The 19,708-nt window shown below is 42.8% G+C and overlaps 1 protein-coding gene across 1 annotated transcript in view; it reads right to left on the reverse strand.

The window, feature by feature from the left end:
• Ddx6 (DEAD (Asp-Glu-Ala-Asp) box helicase 6) overlaps positions 1 to 19,708 on the reverse strand; it is a 41,472-nt gene that overhangs the window by 15,504 nt on the left and 6,260 nt on the right. The window contains exons 3-9 of the mRNA XM_013009499.1: positions 12,004 to 12,133; positions 11,177 to 11,323; positions 8,204 to 8,298; positions 6,137 to 6,259; positions 5,178 to 5,306; positions 3,525 to 3,641; positions 1,898 to 1,961 (exon numbers count right to left, since the gene is read on the reverse strand). Of these exons, the coding sequence (XP_012864953.1) occupies positions 1,898 to 1,961; positions 3,525 to 3,641; positions 5,178 to 5,306; positions 6,137 to 6,259; positions 8,204 to 8,298; positions 11,177 to 11,323; positions 12,004 to 12,133 (805 nt within the window). The remainder of the gene's footprint in view (positions 1 to 1,897; positions 1,962 to 3,524; positions 3,642 to 5,177; positions 5,307 to 6,136; positions 6,260 to 8,203; positions 8,299 to 11,176; positions 11,324 to 12,003; positions 12,134 to 19,708) is intronic.

The following is a 19,708-nucleotide window of genomic DNA, read 5'->3' on the forward strand; positions in this document are numbered from 1 at the left end:
AAAAAAAAAAAAAAAAGCCTCATGGTCATGGCCGGGCGCCAGTGATTCACACCTGTAATACGAGCTACTCAGGAGGCTGAGATCTGAGGATCACAGTTTGAAACCAGCCAAGGGCAGAAAAATCCAAGAGACTTATCTCCAATAAACTGCTCAGAAAAAGCCAGAAGTGGCACTGTGGCTCAAGTGATAGTGTTAGCTTTGAGCACAAAGAGGCTCAGGCCCTGGAGTCAAGAGACAGGAATGCCGCCTGCCCTGCCCTGCCCTGCCCTCCCCTCCCCCCCCAAAAAAAAAAAGTATCATGGACTATTCTGCCCAGGCTAGCTTTGAACCACAACCTTCAGACCTCAGTGTCCTTAGTAGCTAGGATTACAGGTATGAGCCACAGGCACCAAGCCTATATACACCCCCCCGCCCCGGGGGCAGAAAAGTGCTTATGTGGGGACAACACACTGCCTGCCCTGCACAAGCTGGAGGCTTGTGGAGAGAGAAGGGAAGAAAGAGGTACATACATTTTCTTAATGCTTATAAATTATCAAATTAATAATCACTGGACTCATTTCTACAACAGCATTTTTACAAAATTTCTGATCTTGGAATATTCCACATGTGGATCTAGGTGGTGGTTATGAGTATATACATGTGTAAGAATGTATCAAGTAACATACCTGAAATTAGTATTCTTATTTATATGCATATGCTTCAGTTCAATTCTAGTTGTTACTCATAAACTTAGATTATATATTAATGTCATACCAATAGTAAGACTAGATACCAACTGCAGAAAAGGGAGTGCAATGAATCTATTTACTTTATCTGATTTGATGACCTACCTGCCCCCCAGTGTTTTGGTGGGTCACAGGGCTTGAACTCAGGGCCTGGGCTCTTCTCTGAGCTTTTTTTGGTTGGTTGTGGGGCTTGAACCCTGGGCCCAGGAGTTGTCCCTCAGCTCTTCAGCTCAAGGTGAGCGCTCTAGCACTTGAGCCACAGCGCTACTTCTGTTTTTTTGGTGGTTTATTGGCGATAAGAGTCTCATGGACTTTCCTGCCTGGGCTGGCTTTGAACCATGATCCTCAGATCTCAGCCTCCTGAGTAGCTAGGATTATAGGCGTGATCCATTGGCACCTGGCTTCTCTGAGCTTTTTTGCTCAAGTCTAGTGGCTCTACCACTTTGAGCCCTAAGAGCCACTTTCAGTTTCTTGGCAGTTAATTGGAAATAAGAGTCTTTTGGACTTTCCTGCCACCGCTGGCTTTGAATCACAATCTTTAGATCTCAAACTTGAGTAGCTAGAATTATAGGTGTAAGCAACCAGCACCCAGCCCCACTTTTTCTTTTGGTAGTAAAGTAACACAAAATATACTCTAGCACTGCTGCTGGTGGAGGAAAAAAATAAAGACTATTTCTAAAACATATTCTTCTAATCCTTTTCTGTTATCTTATTCCTATATGTTTAAACCATTAAGAAAACACAAAAATTCCAAAACTAGTTTAAAACCCCAAGATGAGTGCCAGAACAAATCTGAAGGTTCAGATAAAGGGCCTGGGAAGGTGGCTCAGTGGTAGAGCGCTTGCCTTGCATGCCAGAGGCCCTGGGTTCGATTCCTCAGCACCACATAAGCAAAAAGAAAAAAGCCCGAAGTGGTGCTGTGGCTCAAGTGGTAGAGCACTAGCCTTGAGCTGAAGAGCTGAGGGATAGCACCCAGGCCCAGAGTTCAGGCCCCACGACCGGACCCCGGCAAAAAAAAAAAAGGGGGGGGGGCCCATTTTAGTAGTAACTAGAGTTCTCTAATTCAGAAACTGTTGAAGTGGCAATAAGGTATGCCACATTAGGCTATATTGTGTGAAATGAAGAAAGCAAATCCAGAATTAGGAAGGAAACAGTATAAATAAAATACTTACCAGTGCAAACAAGATTGCGGCATAAGCCATTTCGGAAATCATGAAATACACGATTTCGATGTTCCTGTGGGGGACGGGAGAAGCACTCCATTAATTAACATTTTTCATCTTTTTCTCCTATCCGATCAGTATTTCATAACCCTGATTAAGTCTATGACAGTTTTTTTTTTTTTTTTAAATATCAGTCATAGGACTTTAACAACTCAGGGCCCACATGCTATCCCTAGAGCTTTTGTGCTTATGACTAGTGCTCTACCATCTGAGCTACAGCTCCACTTCTAGCTTTTTGGTGGTTTACTGCAGATCAGAGTCTTGCAGACTTTCCTGCCCAGACTGGCTTTGAACCACAATCCTCAGATCTCAACCTTCTTAGTAGCTAGGATTATGGGTATGAGCCACTAGTAACCGACTTCAAGAGCATTTTTTTGGGGGGGGGGGCGGGGGGAGATGGTGGGACCTGAACTCTGGGCCTGGGCCCTGTCCCTCAATTTTTCAGCTCAAGGCTAGCGCTCTACCACTGGAGCTACAGCGCCATTTCCCGCTTTGTCTGTTTATGTGGTGCTGAGGAATCGAACCCAGGACCTCATGCATGCAAGGCAAGCACTCTACCACTGAGCCACCTTCCCAGCCCTCAAGAGCTTTTCTATAGTAAACGTTCTGTATCTATCTATACACTCCACGAGTATCTAACCGAACACTTGAAATTTGGTTAGCCTTATTTCATTTTAACTGATTTACATTGCTATTTGTGGCTACTGTTGTTTTTTTAATTGGTCACGGGGCTTGAACTCAGGAACTGAATGCTGTCCCTGAGCTCTTCAGCTCAAAGCTAGTTCTCTACCACTTGAGCAACAGTGCCATTTCCAGTTTTCTGGTGGTTAAGTGGAGATAAAAGTCTCAAGGATTTCCTTGCCCAGGTTGGCTTTGAACTGCGATCCTCAGATTTCAGCTCCTGAGTAGCTAGGATCACAGGCGTGAGACACTGGTGCCCCGCAGCTACTGGTTATTATAATAAACAGTATACACTTAAGAGATTATCTTACATATTTCACTTGTAAACTCAATACTCCTAACTACCTTATAAGATATGAATATGTACTATAAACCCATTTTTAGAGAATTCAACCTCAGAGAGTTAGCTAAAAGGAATAATCTTTTTTTTTTGTTGTTGGTCGTGGGGCTTGAACTCTGGGCCTGGGCGCTGTCCCTCAGCTCTTCAGCTCAAGGCGAGTGCTCTACCACTTGAGCTACAGCGCCACTTCCGGTTTTCTGGTGGTTTCCTGGAGATAGGAGTCCCACGGTCTCTCCTGCCCGGGCTGGCTTTGAACCTCGATCCTCAGATCTCAGCCTCCTGAGTAGCTAGGATTACAGGTGTGAGCCACCAGCGCCCGGCAAAAGGAATAATCTTATAGTTACTGAAAATAGTACACAATAGTAGTATATTCCATACCCCTCTCGATTGTAACCAGAGATTGACCCCAAGGCCTTCTCTATCACCAAGGTATACCAAGAATAATTTATCCTTAAACACAGACATCTGGAAGGGCACCAAAAGCAAGCAAAATCCAAGAAATATTTAAGGAAACATTTTTGGTTAAATCTGTGAAAGCTCTACTTTTACACTTACCTGCCTCATTTTAGCATGGATATAGAAGCAAGAATAACCCAGCTGAGAAATCTTCTTGGCTAGCAATTCAACTCGCTGAGAGGAGTTGCAGAAAATGATCGACTGGTTTATCTGAAGCTAAGCACAGGAAAAAATACATTTGAGAAGGAAAAATAACACCTTCATTTGTTTTGTCAAATCTTGAAGGTAGTAGCTGGCCAACAGCATGTGTTAAAATTCAGAATGTTATGATGTAAGAGATAGAGTTGTAAAAACTACACATTTTGTTCTCCAATAGTTGTAGATAATAGTTTATGTTTTCGCAGTAGAGTATGTGTTAGGGTCACATATTTGCCAACAAGAGTGAAATAGTTGATTCTTTCACATCTCATGAAACAGGGCCTGGGAAGGTGGCTCAGTGGTAGAGTGCTTGTCTTGCATGCATGAGGCCCTGGGTTCGATTCCTTAGCACCCATAAGCAAAAAGAAAAAAGCTAGAAGTGGCGCTGTGGCTCAAGTGGTAGAGCGCTAGCCTTGAGCTGAAGAGTTGAGGGTCAGCATCCAGGCCTAGAGTTCAGGCCCCACGACCGGACCCCCCCCCAAAAAAAAAAATCACATTTCATGGAATAGCAAATACAGTACTGAAAATACAGATTAGGTTACTGTGAGCCTCTGGTCAGAGCTTTTTCCATGAACAGATCAATGCATATACATTTCTAAGGACCTCTTATTTAATACATCTGTAGCCATGCTTGTCAAAAGCTTATCAACACATTTTCTCTTTAAGGTTGTCTTCTTGTGCTTAGGAGGACTAGGTAACATTTAGCACAATAAAATAACAAAAGCACAAAAAGGGAGAAAATATGGTATTAAGACTGAAAAAAGGTCATGAGAGGTAAAAAAAAGAAGTCAGAATGTCAACTTTTTTGTCCTCAACTAGGAATGTACACCTCAAGTGAGTCAAATTTTTTTACAATATCCACAAAATGACTGTAAAAGTGCACAGAGTACTGATTTGGGTGTTACAATTTTAACAACTAGGCCAATGTACAAGTGCAATACCTGTAAATAGCAAGGATCAAATTATTCTAGAATAAAATTAAAGTACAGCTATCAATCAGAGAGTTTCAACTACAGATCAACTGCAAACTTCTAGGAAACACTTTCTTTTCCTTTTTCTGCTGGGTCTGGGGCTTGAACTTGGGGCCTGAGAGCTGTCCCTGAGCTGCCTTTTTTTTTTTTTTGGCCAGTCCTGGGGCTTGACTTGAGGGCCTGGGCACTATTCCTAAGTTTCTTTTGCTCAAGGCTATCACACTACCACCTAAACCACAGTGCTACTTCGGGCTTTTTTCTGAGTAGTTTACTGGAGATAAGAGTCTCACAGACCTCTCTGAGCTTTTGCTCTAGGCTAATGTTCTACCATTTGAAACATAGTTCCACTTTCAGATTTTTCTGTGATTAATTGTAGAGGTTAAGAGTCTCTTGGACTTTCCTGCCCAGGCTGGCTTTGAACTGCAATCCTCAGATCTCAGCCTCCTGAGTAGCTAGGATTGAAAGCATGAGCCACCAGCACCAGCAAGGACTTTTTTCTTAACAGTAAAGATGCTGTTAAGACTCTCTTATTTTACTAGGACTGAGTGATGGGTAATATTTACAGCAGAATCCTCCTACTTACCCTGGAGAAGAGTGTGTTGAGGCAGTGTACTTTTTGGCGCTCAGTTACATAAGCATAGTACTGGGTTACTCCCTTCAGAGTCAGTTCCTCCATCAGGTTAATCTCATAGGGTTTCTGCAAATGGGAATTCTACCAAAAACAAAAAGTCATAAATGATACCAGTTCTCCTCCTAAAATTCAAAATACGTGTATTTCTGTCTTTTGTTCTAAGTGATGTGCCTCTCTTCAAACCAAGTACATAGAAAAGAAATGAAGTACCATAAAATGGGAGGCTTCAGATTGAAAAGTGTGTACGAGTTAGTATTTTGTTTTCTATGTGAAAAAAAGTTGTGACCAACTACCCACCATCACTGAAGCATCTTAAACTGACATCAAATACTAAAGTAGGAAACAAAAAATTTTAAGTATGGGGCTGGGAAGGTGGCTCAGTGGTAGAGCACTTGCCTTGCATGCCTGAGGCCTTGGGTTCGATTCCTCAGCACCACATAAGCAAAAAGAAAAAAGCCGGCTCAAGTGGTAGAGCATTAGCCTTGAGCTGAAGAGTTAAGGGACAGCGCCCAAGCCCAGAGTTCAGGCCCCATGACCTGACCCAAAAAATAAATAAATAAATAAGCATTATAGCTTACGATGAATCTGTAGGCCTGGCACTGGTGGCTCACACCTGGAATCCTAGCTACTTGGGAGGCTGAGATCTAAGGACTGTGGTTCAAAGCCAGTCCAGACAGTAAAGTCAGTGAGACTCATCTCCAATTAAAGAAAACCAGAAGTGGCATTGTGACCCAAGTGGTAAAGTGCTACCCTTGTGTGAAAAAGCTCAGGGTCAGAGCCCAGACCCTGAGTGTACCAATTTTAACTTGTAATTGAAAAAAGGGCACAAAACACATAATCCAAAATGAGATTATAGGCAAAAGCCCACAAGAACAGAACAGCACTAATTCTAAGTACAGATTTATACTTACCATAAACTTTTGTACACTAAGAGGGAAAGTAGCAGAATAGAGTAAAATCTGCCTGTTTTTAGGTAGCGTGAGAATAATATCCTCCATTATCTGCACAAAATCCTGTGACAGCAATTTATCTGCCTGTAGTACAAAAAACACAATTTTTAAAACCATGAAAAAGAGTCTATGGCTAATATATAAAGGACAAAGCATAATCTGATAAAAAAAAAAAAAAACCACCCGCATCAAGAAAAACTCCTAAGGACTCAGCAGAGGAAATATAATCCCTATCATCTAAGGTAAAGTTAAAAGCTCACACTCTTATCTACCTACCCCTCCTATATAAATAGATATCAAGCAAGCACCAGTGGCTCAGGTATGTAATCCTAACTACTCGGGAGGCTGAAATCTAAGAATCAAAGTTCAGAGCAGGCTAGGCCAGATAAAGTCTATTAACTCAAATTAACTACTAATAAATCAGAAGTAGAGTGGTGGTAGAGTACTAGCCTTGAGCAAAAAAGCTAAAGGCTGAGATCTAAGGACTGTGGTTCAAAGCCCGTAGTAAAGTCAGTGAGACTCTTTATCTCCAATTAACCATCAGAAAACTGGAAGTGGTGCTGTGACTCAAAGTGGTAAAGTGCTATCCTTAAATAAAAAAGCTCAGGGACAGAGCCCAGGCCCTGAAGGCAAGCAAGCTTCAGGCCCTGAGTTCAAAACCAGACCCTGAGGGCTGGGAAGGTGGCTCAGTGGTAGAGTTCTTGCCTTGCATGCATGAGGCCCTGGGTTCAATTCCCCAGCACCACATAAGTAAAAAGAAAAAAGTTGGAGGTGGCGCTGTGGCTCAAGTGGTAGAGCACTAGCCTTGAGCTGAAGAGCTGAGGGGCAGCGCCCAGGCCCCACAACCGGGCCCAAAAAAACAGACAGACCCTGAGGTTCAAGCCCCAATACTGGCACCAAAAACCAAACTAAACCAAAAAACCCTAGACTGATAAAATCCTTGCCCCATAACACAATACAAATGGTTCTTATTAAAGAGGTAATACAATATAATGGGTAAAAATTAACAGGCTATGGAGTCTTAACTGTTAAAATATTGCCTTTTATTCATTAACTGTGTTGGGATGTTAACCACTGTATTCCTATTTCTAGAACTGTAAAACTAAGTACCTATACAACATAGTAACTACTTTATAATATACCCACACCTTAGGTTATTAGTAAAAATTAACTAATAAAGCATGTTAATAAATGTTACCTTTCATGAGGTAGATTATTTCAAAGATTAGTAAAAAATGATCAATGAATTAAATTATCTAAATACAAGCCAAACCAGGAAATAACTATGTCCAACTATTAACACTTATTTTCCATGAATAAAACATTACTAGATCCCAGAGTTGGATAACACAGACTAAAAAAAAAAAAATGATACTAAGTAATACAAAATTAGGAATGGGACATTGTTTTAAAAACCACACCACTAAATAGACTTCAAATTGACTTGGTTCTGATGTTATTTAGTAACTCCTTTTTTAAAAGGTAAGATCTAGCCAGGCACAGGTGGCTCATGCCTATAACCTTAGCTTATCAGGAGGCTGATATCTGAGAATGGCAGTTCAAAGCCAGCCCAGGCAGGAGAGTTTCTGAGACACTCACTGGCCAAGTGCTAACCAAACAAGCTTTAGGCCCTGAGTTTAAAACCTAAATATTGGGCTGGGAAAGTGGCTCAGTGGTAGAGTGCTTGCCTTGCATACATGAGGCCCTGGGTTCGATTCCTCAGCACCACATAAGCAAAAAAAAAAAAAAAAACCCGAAGTGGCGCTGTGGCTCAAGTGGTAGAGTGCTAGCCTTGAGCTGAAGAGCTGAGAGACAGCGCCCAGGCCCAGAGTTCAGGCCCCACAACCAGACCCCCCCCAAAAAAAACTAAAAAACACCCTAAATATTGGTAGAAAAAGAAAATTTTAACTGTCTAGTGCTTATTAGGAGGTTATAAACATGAACAACTTTTGCTGTCTTCACTGAAAACAGTAAGCAACAAGCATACAATAGTGTAGAACATTATCTTTCCAAATGAAGAGACATTACCTCATCCAATACTATCATCTGGACATGATCAACCTTCGCTACTCCTTTCTTGATAAGATCCAGGATTCTGCCAGGGGTAGCAATCACCACATGTACTACACAAGATTTAGAAAACATTCTCATTAATTTTAGCTTGGAAAAAAAAAAAAAAAGACACTGTAAAGGTTTTTGTTTCTTTCACTGTAAATACTACTGTAAAGATAGAAATGACAATAGGCACCCAGGTTTCTGACATAGAAGGAAGGCATACCTTCAGCCAACTTCATAAGGATAAAACAAAGTATAAAAAACAACAAAACCCAAATCTGCATACAAAGTGTATCAATTAAGGTAACCACATGACAATTTTATGTAAGATTCCAAGTCAAACTTATCTAAAACCATGCTGAAGTAAGTGACTGTATATACAACTTTATATTTACCAAATTAACTTTCTAAACAAGATTCTTTTTTTGTTGTTTTTTCAGTCAGTTGTGGATCTTGAATTTTGGGCCTGGGTGCTGTCCCTCAACTTTTCAGCTCAAGGTGAGCACTCTACCACTTGAGCCACAGCACCACTTCCAGTTTTCTGATGATTAATTGGAGATAAGAGTCTCTTGGACTTTCTTGCCCAGGCTGGCTTTGAACCACAATCCTCAGATCTCAGCCTCCTGATAGCTAGGATTATAGGCACGAGCCACTGGCATCCAGCTGAACAAGATTCTTGGAAGCACACTGCCCAACTGCCCACAACAGCGATTGTTATATGATAGCCTATTTTACAGTCATATGTTGAAAACTAATTCTTTTGCCTTGAAAATTAAAATTTTCATTTTAGTTACTTAAGATATTTGTAGTAGTAGCTTTAACAGCCTACTAATGTATTTTTTTTTCCCATGGACGGAAATAGTCATTCTCATTCTTTTTTCTGCCAGTCCTGGGGCTTGAACTCAGGGCCTGGGCACTGTCTCTGAGCTTCTTTTGCTCAAGGCTAGCACTCTACCACTTGAGCCACAGCGTCACTTCTGGCTTTTTCTGTTTATATGATAATGAGGAATTGAACCCAGTGCTTCCTGCATGCTAGGCAAGCGCTCTACCACTAAGCCACATTCCCAGCCCATTCTCATTCTTTTTTTTTTGGCCAGTCCTGGTGCTTGAACTCAGGGCCTGGGCGCTGTCCTTGAGCTTCTTTTGCTCAAAGCTAGCTCTCTACTACTTGAGACACAGCGCTACTTCTGGCCTTTTCTGCTTATGTGGTGCTGAGGGATGGAATCCAGGGCCTTATAAAAGCAAGGCAAGCACTCTACCACTGAGCCACCTTCCCAATCCTCTTTTTTTTTTTTTTTGGTCGGTAGTGGGGCCTGAACTCTGGGCCTGGGTGCTGTCCCTCAGCTCTTCAACTCAAGGCTAGTGCTCTACCACTTGAGACATGGTGCCACTTTAGGCTTTTTCTGCTTATGTGGTGCTGAGGAATCAAACCCGGGGCCTCATGCATGCAAGGCAAGCACTCTACCACTGAGACTTCCCAGCCCCTCACCCCCATTCTCATGCTTTCTTTTTTGTTGGTCATAGGGCTTGAACTCTGGGACTGGCGCTGTCCCTTAGATTTTCAGCTCAAGGTGAGCGCTCTACCACTTGAGCCACAGCACCACTTCTGGTTTTCTAAGTGGTTTATTGGAGGTAAGAGTCTCAAGGACTTTGAAGCACAATCCTCAGATCTCCTGAGTAGCTAGGATTACAGGTGTGACCCACCAGCACCAGGCTCATTCTTTACCTTTCTACTACAATGTTTTGTTCCCAATTCTTTCTTTGGTGAGGGGGACTGGTGCTGGGTTTAAACTCTGGGCTTGCACTTGCTAGGAAAGCATACTATTGCTAAGCCACAGTATTTTTCACTTTCAGGTTTTTTTTCTTTTTTCTGTGCTGGTACTAGAACTTGAACTCAGTGCCTAAGCACTGTCCCTGAGCTATTCTGCGTAAGGCTAGTGTTCTACTATCTGAGCTATACCTGATTTCAGCTTTCTTTTTGGTGGATAATTGGAGATAAGAGTCTCTAAACTTTCCTGTCTGAGCTGGCTCTTAACAGTAATTCAGTGCTCCTGAATGACTAAGATTATAGACATAAACCTATATTCCTTTTTTTTTTTTTTGGTGGGCCATGGGAAGGAACACTCAGGGCCTGAGCACTGTCTGAACTTTTTCACTTAAGGCTAGCACTTTGAGCCACAGCGCCATTTCTGGTTTTCTGATGGTTAATTGGAGGTAAGAGTCTCATGGCCTTTCCTGCTTGGGCTAGCTTTGAACTGCAATCCTTAGATCTCAGCCTCCTGAATGGCTAGGTTTACAGGTATGGGCCACCAGCACCCAGCTTTTTTTTTTTTGGGGGGGGGGGTGGTGTTCAGGTTTGCATTCAGGGCTTCTCACTTGCTTGACTAATGCCCTCCCACTTGAACCATCCATTCAGACCTATTCCGTAATTTTTTTTTTTTTTTGTCGGTCATGGGGCTTGAACTCTGGGATTGGGCACTGTCCCTCAGCTTTTCAGCTCAAGGTGAGCGCTCTACCACTTGAGCCACAGCACCCACTTCCAGGTTTTTCTGCTTATGTGGTGCTGAGCAATCGAACCCAGGGCCTCAGGCATGCAAGGCAAGCGCTCTACCACTGAGCCATCTTCCCAGACCTCCCCCATAATTCTTTCTTTTGGGTCCGGTAGTGGGACCTGAACTCTGGGCCTGGGCACTGTCCCTCAGCTCTTCAGCTCAAGGCTAGCACTCTACCACTTGAGCCACAGTGCCACTTCCAGCTTTTTTTCTTTTTGCTTATATGGTGCTGAGCAATCGAACCCAGGGCCTCAGGCATGCAAGGCAAGCGCTCTACCACTGAGCCACCTTCCCAGCCCTCCCCCCATAATTCTTAAAAAACAATTATTATAATTTCCAATAGACCAAATGGATAAATTATAGAGACCAATGCTATTACTTAATCATTTCCTACCTGTATCATCAAGCCTCATTATATCATCTCGTAAATTGGTTCCTCCTGTGGTTGCCATCACTTTAGCCCCTCCCATGTGTTTGCTGACCTGGATGCAAATTTGACTGACCTGTAGAGCAAGTTCTCTAGTGGGAACAATCACCATTGCTGGAAAATACCAATAGAGAAAATGGAAGGGGAAAACAGAGAATATATTTTAAAAATTTACGAAGTTATCAAAACACTTTTTCCTTGTAAATTAGATGCTAGGATAAATTGAGAGGCCCACCTATTATAGACCCCATAGATATATTAACACTTTTACAGTCTTAAAGTACATTTGAAAGTAAGAGATTTTTAATTCAACTACCAAAATACCTGCTGCCTAGATTCTCTATGTATCACATGAAAGAGTATTAACTAGAGATTAAGACAGCTGAAACCTCAAGAAAAGCCTTCAAAGTGAAATTTTAATTCTACTAGTTTAGGGTATAACTACAGAATAATTCCAAATTGACTGGAAGGGGAAAAAAGGCAACTTGGCTCCAATTTTGAAGCCAGTACTGGGACTTGGACTCTGGGACTGGGCACTGTCCTTGAGCCCCTTTATGCTCAAGGCTAGCACTCTACTACTTGAGCCACTAAATGCCACTTCTGGCTTTTTCTGATTAGGTTATTGCAGGTAAGAGTCTCTTGTACTTTCCTGCTTCGAACCATGATCCTTAGATCTCAGCCTCCAAGAGTAGCTAGGATTGGTGTGAGCCACTGGTGCCCAGCTATGGGTCCAAATTTTAAACCACCCTTTTTTCACTTTAAACAAATACACAAGAACTTTCCCTCCAACTAACCTTGTATATTGTCCTTCTTCAGGTCTAGCCGTTCAAGTAAGGGAATGAGGTAGGCACCGCTCTTGCCTGTTCCATTTTTTGCTCTAGCTAAGATATCCCTACCAGATAAAGCAATGGGAATGCTCTCCTCCTAGGAGATAAGACAATGAATACTTGTGAATACAAGAGTAGTACACCTACAAATTCTTCTCTAAAATACACTGAAGGGTATGTCCTACATTCGCATTTACATGAATAGTGAAGACTCACATATAAAACCAATACCATTATTAACCATGTTTAACCAAACTGACCGAATACTTTTGGTGTGGTCCTGGGGCTTGAACCCAGGGCCTGACCACTGTCACAAAGCTTTTTTGCTCCAAACTGGTGCTCTACTGCTTGAGCCACATCATCACATCCAGCTTTTTGCTGATTAACTGGAGATAAGTCTTACCCGCCTGAGTTGGTTTTCAAACCCTTAGATCCCTCCTGAGTAGCTAAGATTACATGTGTGAGCCATGGGTTCCAGGCTTTGCCATATTTTAAAGTTCTCCAGCATAATAAAAGCTGTGTATATTTGTGTATGGAAATAAACAACACAGAAGCATCCTCTCTAAAGAGCCACAAGTAGGATCTGAATATACAGATTAAAAACAAAAAGGAGGATGTGGTGCTGAGGCTCAAGTGATAGAGTGCTAGCCTTGAGCTGGAGCTGAGGGACAATGTCCAGGCCCAGAGTTCAAGCCCCACAACCAACAACAACAACGACGAAAAGGAACATTTCCATTAAAAATTGGAAAAATAAAAGCAGATAGAGGTATATGGGTACATGGTATTTTTCAGACTGGCAGGTCAATTTGATCACAGTCAAAGTCTGTCGACTGGGCTAAGACTACAGAGTATTAGAGGATAAACTCCACAAATGTAAAAATCATAGTTTGAAACAGTTTGCCCCCTGCACACAACAGAAATCTGGCATGCACTTAAGCACTATATAAACCTTAGATGTCTGTGTCTTCCAGTAAATTTTTGTATTGAAAAGTGCTCAGTGGGGGTCCTCAATCCTGTCAGTGATCTCAACCTATGGTTACATCACTGAAGGTGACTTCTCATTTTCTTAGTTGACTTTGTCATGAATGTTTTAAACAAGATTTTGATATTTCCTTTTATCTTTGAACACAGTAAAGCATTCCCAACAATTACTGAAAAACTACAGAGACAGAAATTAAAGGGAGATTAGTTATATCTGAGTAAAGGACAGAACATTACTATGTTAATTTTTTTCTTTTACAACTAGCACAACCTGGGGCTGGGAAGGTGGCTCAGTGGTAGAACGCTTGCCTTGCATGCCAAAGGCCCTGGGTTCGATTCCTCAGCACCACATAAGCAAAAAGAAAAAAGCCGAAGTGGCGCTGTGGCTCAAGTGGTAGAGCGCTAGCCTTGAGCTGAAGAGCTGAGGGACAGCACCCAGGCCCAGAGTTCAGGCTCCACGACCGGACCCAAAACAAAACAAAACAAAACAACTAGCGCAACCTGGCTGTAATAAAGACATCAGTCACTTAATGGGCTCTTGGCCCAACAAGGGTATGAGACATACATGTTTCATGTTGAAGTATGTGTATTTGTGAGCCATGGGTCTTGGATTCAGGCCCTGAATACTGTCCCTGAGCTTTTGGGGTCAAGGTTAGCACTCTACCACTTGAGACATCCACTTCTGGCTTTTTGGTGGTTAAGTAAAGGTAAGAGTCTTATGGATTTTCCTGTTTGAGCTGGCTTTGAACCTCAATCCTCAGATCTCAGCTTCTTGAGCAGCTACAACTATAGGCATGAGTCACCAGTGACTGCCTAAGAACTAAAGTTTTATTATTTCTTTAAACACAAACAGTAATTTTTTTTTTTTGGGGTCCGGTCGTGGGGCCTGAACTCTGGGCCTGGGCGCTGTCCCTCAGCTCTTCAGCTCAAGGCTAGCACTCTACCACTTGAGCCACAGCGCCACTTCCAGCTTTTTTTTCTTTTTGCTTATGTGGTGCTGAGGAATCGAACCCAGGGCCTCGAGCATGCAAGGCAAGTGCTCTACCACTGAGCCACCTTCCCAGCCCCACAGTAAATTTTTTTTTTACAAGTTGTGAACTCTCTGACCTGAAGTCAAGTATCAAGTCAAACAATACCTTTCCACATAAAGTTATGTCAGCTAAAAATATACCTTTTCACACGAAATTATGTCAGCTAGGCAAAAATTGCCTTCTAATTATAAAATTTCAGGATTAAATGATGCTATTATACTTCAAAAGCAGAGTCATTATTGGAACCTAAGTGGTTCAGGTTTCATTAAATGGCTCCAAATTTTAAAAAATGAATGGTAGTAACACACAAGTTGCAAGCCAGGTATAGTGGCTCACATCTGTAATCCTAGGTAGGTAGAAGACCACAGGCAGGAAGAACATGGTCTGAGGCTTACCTGGGCAAAAAAATTCCGCCTGAAAAATAACTAAGGCTAACCACTACTACTACTTCTACAGCTGCTACTGCTGCTGCTGCTGCTACTACTACTATGACTGCAAGCCCAAGGCTTAACTTGAAACTGCCCCCATAACCAACTCAGACTTTTAAAGTTCAAACAAATCTAATAGTATTTGATAAAAAGTGTTTGAGGGGCTGGGAAGGTGGCTCAGTGGTAGAGTGCTTGCCTTGCATACATGAGGCCCTGGGTTCGATTCCTCAGCACCACATAAGCAAAAAGAAAAAAGCCAGAAGTGGTGCTGTGGCTCAAGTGGTAGGGCACTAGCCTTGAGCTGAAGAGCTAAGGGACAGTGCTCAGGCCCAGAGTTCAGGCCCCACAACCGGACCAAAAAAACAAACAAACAAAAAAAAGTGTTTGAATTTTAACCCAACTCAGTCATTTTGGAAATCCTTTTTTTTTTTTTTTCAGTTGGTCGTGGGGCTTGAACTCTGGGCCTGGGCACTATACCTGAGCTCTTCAACTCAAGGCTAGCACCCTACCACTTGAGACACAGTGCCACTTCTGGCTTTTTTCTGCTTATGTGGTGCTGAGGAATTGAACCCACGGCCTCATGCATGCGAGGCAAGCACTCTACCACTGAGCCACCTTTCCAGCCCAGAAATCCTTATTTTTGAAAAGACTAAGGCAATTGAAGCTAATGTCCATCATTACATGAGACCTGTAAACTATTCTTTAGTGGTAAGAATGCTCACCTAGCATTCATGCAGCCCAGTGTTTAATACCCAGCCTAGGGGAAAAGAAATTGAGAGAATTATGGTTTGAGGCCAGCCTAGAAAAAAATTCAGGAGACTCTCCATCAAAATGAATGAAAGCTGAGCTCTGTGGCACACTTGTTATCCCAGGTATATATGGGTAGTTAAACAGTATATATGGGTAGTATGACTGTGGGCACAAGCACAAGATTCTATATGAAAAGTCAAGGTAAGTTGTCTTCTCCCAATGACTAAGACCAGGTTCTTTGTTGTTGTTTTGTTTTATCGGTCATGGGGCTTGAACTCTGGGCCTGGGAGCTGTCCCTCAGCTCAAAGTGAGAGTTCTACCACTTGAGCCACAGCGCCACTTCCAGTTTTCTGGTAGTTAACTGGAGATAAGAGTCTCACGGACATCCTGCCTGGGCTTTGAATCGGGATCCTCAGATCTCAGCCTGCTCAGTAGCTAGGATTACAGGTGTGAGCCACTGGCACCTGGTACGTGCGCTATTACTGGGACTTGAGCTCTGGGCCTGGGTGTTCTCTTTTACTTAGCTTTTCCACTTAAGGTTGGAGCCCTACCACTTGAGCCACATTTGTACTTCCAGATTTTTTTTGGTGTTAATTGGACATAAGTTTTTCAGACTTTCCTAACCAGGCTGGCTCTGAACCTCAATCCTCACATCTGTCATGCTTGTAGCTAGAATTACAAGCATGAATATCAGCAGCAGCCAGCTGGGGCTGGCTTTGAACCAGCATCCTCAGATCTCAGCCTCCTGAGTAGCTAGGCTTACAGGCGTGAGCCACTGGCACCCAGCCAGGATAAAACTTTTGAATGAAGTGATACAGTGCAGAATTAGGTTGAATGTGTGATCCATATTGTCAGATTAAAGTCACTGAATTTTATTTCTCCCCCATCTTTAACAATACAGCCTTATGGAAACACAAGGTCAAGCTTTCATACAGTACATATGATAATCTTAAAGATTCACTAGTATTTTGTCCAGTATAATGGGCATTAGTTTAAGCAGAGAATTGATCACATCCATATTAATTTCCCAGAAGATTAGGTATAATGGAGCAAGACAGTTTAAGTCAGATTAAGACATCTATGAAACCTAATAGGAAACTATGGGGTTGCCAGAGATGGGAAAAGAGGATGGAAACTGAAAACTGTTTTACTACTTACTATGTACCAGGCATAATACTAGGTACTTACATACTTACTTGTTTGTTTGTGCCTGCCCTGGGACTTGAACTCAGGGTCAGGGGACTGTTCCTGGGCTTTTTTGTTTAAGGTTAGTGCTCTACCACTTGAGCCACAGTTCCATCCCCAGATTCTTGGTTAAATGGAGATAGGAGTCTCATGATCTTTGTGCCAGTGCTGGCTTCCAACCACAATCCTCAGATCTAAGCCTCCCGAGCAACTAGGATTACAGGCATAAGCCACCAACACCCAACCTTGTTAGAATCTTTTTAGCTCCTCGAAGTATTTATGATTATTATTCTGAGTGATTAACAGAGTGCCAGCCATGAGTGGAAAAAGTTGGAACAAGGGCCTTAAAGACCTGAGGTTCAAGCCCCAGTACTGACACACTCTGAAGGCTAATCCTAACTACTTGGGAGTAAAGACTGAGTAATCGAAGCTCCAAGTCAGTCTAGGTAAGCAAGTTGGCATGCGTAAAATAGGAGGATCACACACAGTCCAGGGCAGGAAACAAGACTACTTCAAAACTAGCCAGTGTGAAAAAAGGCTGGCAGTATGACTTAGGGCTAGAGCCCTTGCTAAACAAGTGCAAGGCCCTGAAGTCCAAAGTTCAGTATTTCAGAGTGAAGAAGAATTAGTCTGCTGAATTTATTTCCTTGTTGATAAAACCATTACTTAAAGAATCCATAGCATACTAAAGAATCCAAAGCATTTATCCTGTACTGTTCCCTGTGCTAAGCAAATGAATTATCTCACTCATTCTTCAACAACAACTGAACTATTACTTCAATTTTATAGGTCAGGAAACCAAGGCTTAGAGAGCTATTTTGAAAAACCAACTTCGGATTTAACCAGGCAGTTCATTAGAACAAATTTACGTAAAGACACAGATTAGCTTAAGTTCATCAAAACATTCTAAAATAAGCACAGGCACTGTGATAAGTATGGCGATACAAGTAGTATAAGAATTTATATACAAAATGTTTCATTCCTCTAGTTAAAATGGCTGATATCAACTGCAACCCTGTAATCTAGATCTTGTCTCTAGGCAATCACTACCTGAGTTCTCTACCCAAAACAGGACCTTTTCTACAAGGTCATCCACCCTTCTCTAATAGCTATTAGACACCCAATTCTAAGTAGAAAGGTACCCACCATATTATGTTGAAATTATTCATATAATGAATTGCCTTTTTTACCAGACTGTGAGACAGGAACTTTACCTGTCTTGCTCATCACATAATCTCCAGTATTTAACACTAAGACATTCAATGTTTATTCATATTTAGGAATCTCAAAGCCTTTGATTCTTTTGCTCAAGGCTAGCACTCTACCACTTGAGCCACAGCACCACTACTGGCTTTTTTTTCCCCGGCAGTCATGAGGCTTGAATTCTGGGATTGGGTGCTGTCCCTGCACTCTTGAGCTCAAGGTGAGCACTCTACCACTTGAGGATTACAGGTGTGAGACACGAGCACCAGGCCTGGCTTTTTCTAAATGTGGTACTGAGGAATGGAACCCAGGGCTTCATGCATGCAAGGCAAGCGCTCCACCACTGAGCCACCTTCCCAGCCCTCTCACAGCATTTGTCCTTAGCACAACATAGACTAGTAAATGTATAATGTACTTATCTATGTACATATCTATGCACTTCCCTGTTCTTTTCTCAGTCCCCACTAAATAGAATCAGGGCTCCTTGGAATCGAAGGGAGGTGTATTTAAAGTAGAAAATAATTTTGGCATTATGTTATACCAAAAACTAAAGAAGTAGACCTTGAGCCGGGCGCCAGTGTCCCACGCCTGTAATCCTAGCTACTCAGGAGGCTGAGATCTGAGGATCACGGTTCAAAGCCAGCCCGGGCAGGAAAGTCCATCAGACTCTTATTTCCAATAAACCACTAGAAAACTGGAAGTAGTGCTGTGGCTCAAGCAGTAGAGCGTTTGCCTTGAGCTGAAGAGCACAGGGACAGCGCTCAGACCGAGTTCAAGCCCCATGACTGACCAAAAAAAAAGTAGACCTTGGGTTATGGCTCAGGTCAGAGTGCCTGCACAGCAAAGTGCAAGGTCTGAGTTCAAACTCTAGTACTGCCAAAATAAATAACAATAAAGCACCCCAAAAAATGAAGGGAGTCTACCACAACACAGGAACTAATTTGAAGGAGACTTAAAGTGGCCAAATCTGGAATAATTTGAGCACTGAGGTATCACAAAAATAGAAATTCATGGGGGAGGGGGAGAGGATGGGAAGGGGAAACAAAGGAGGAGGCTACAATGCTTGATAAGAAATGTACTCATTGGGTCTGGGAAGGTGGCTCAGTGGTAGAGCGCTTGCCTTGCATGCCAGAGGGCCTGGGTTCGATTTTTCAGCACCACATAAGCAAAAAGAAAAAAGCCGGAAGTGGCGCTGTGGCTCAAGTGGTAGAGCGCTAGCCTTGAGCTGAAGAGCTGAGGGACAGTGCCCAGGCCCAGAGTTCAGGTCCCACTACCGGACCCAAAAGAAAGAATTATGGGGGAGGTCTGGGAAGATGGCTCAGTGGTAGAGCGCTTGCCTTGCATGCCTGAGGCCCTGGGTTCGATTCCTCAGCACCACATAAGCAAAAAAATGAAAAAAAGCCGGAAGTGGCGCTATGACTCAAGTGGTAGAGCGCTAGCCTTGAGCTGAAGAGCTGAGGGACAGCGCCCAGGCCCAGAGTTCAGGCCCCATTACCGGACCCAAAAAAAAAAACAAGGAAAAGAAAATTTGTCTAGGATAAGCCAGGCACTGTGGCTCACAGCTGTAATCCTAACTACTTAGGCATCTGAGAGGATACCTTCAAAGCTATCGAGGCAGGAAAGTCCCTCAGACTCTTATCTACAATAAACTACTTAGAAAAAGCCAAGGTGTAGAGTATTAGCCTTGAGCACAAAGAAGCTCAGGCCCTGAGTTCAAGCCCCAGGATTGGCAAAAGAAAAAAGAAAATCTGTCTAAGAACTACAAAATCTTATTTTTGGGGTCCGGTCGTGGGGCCTGAACTCTGGGCTTGGGCACTGTCCCTCAGCTCTTCAGCTCAAAGCAAGAGCTCTACCACTTGAGCCACAGCACAACTTCCTGTTTTCCAGTGCTTTATTGGTATAAGAGTCTTAAGGACTTTCCTTCCCAGGCTGGCTTTGAAATGTGATCCTCTGGGGCTGGGAAGGTGGCTCAGTGGTAGAGCACTTGCCTTGCATGCTCGAGGCCCTGGGTTCGATTCCTCAGCACCACATAAGAAAAAAAGCCGGAAGTTGTGCTGTGGCTCAAGTGGTAGAGTGCTAGCCTTGAGCTGAAAA

The sequence above is a fragment of the Dipodomys ordii genome, unplaced genomic scaffold (genome assembly GCF_000151885.1).
Source record: "Dipodomys ordii isolate 6190 unplaced genomic scaffold, Dord_2.0 Scaffold10, whole genome shotgun sequence".
Classification (NCBI taxonomy): domain Eukaryota; kingdom Metazoa; phylum Chordata; class Mammalia; order Rodentia; family Heteromyidae; genus Dipodomys; species Dipodomys ordii.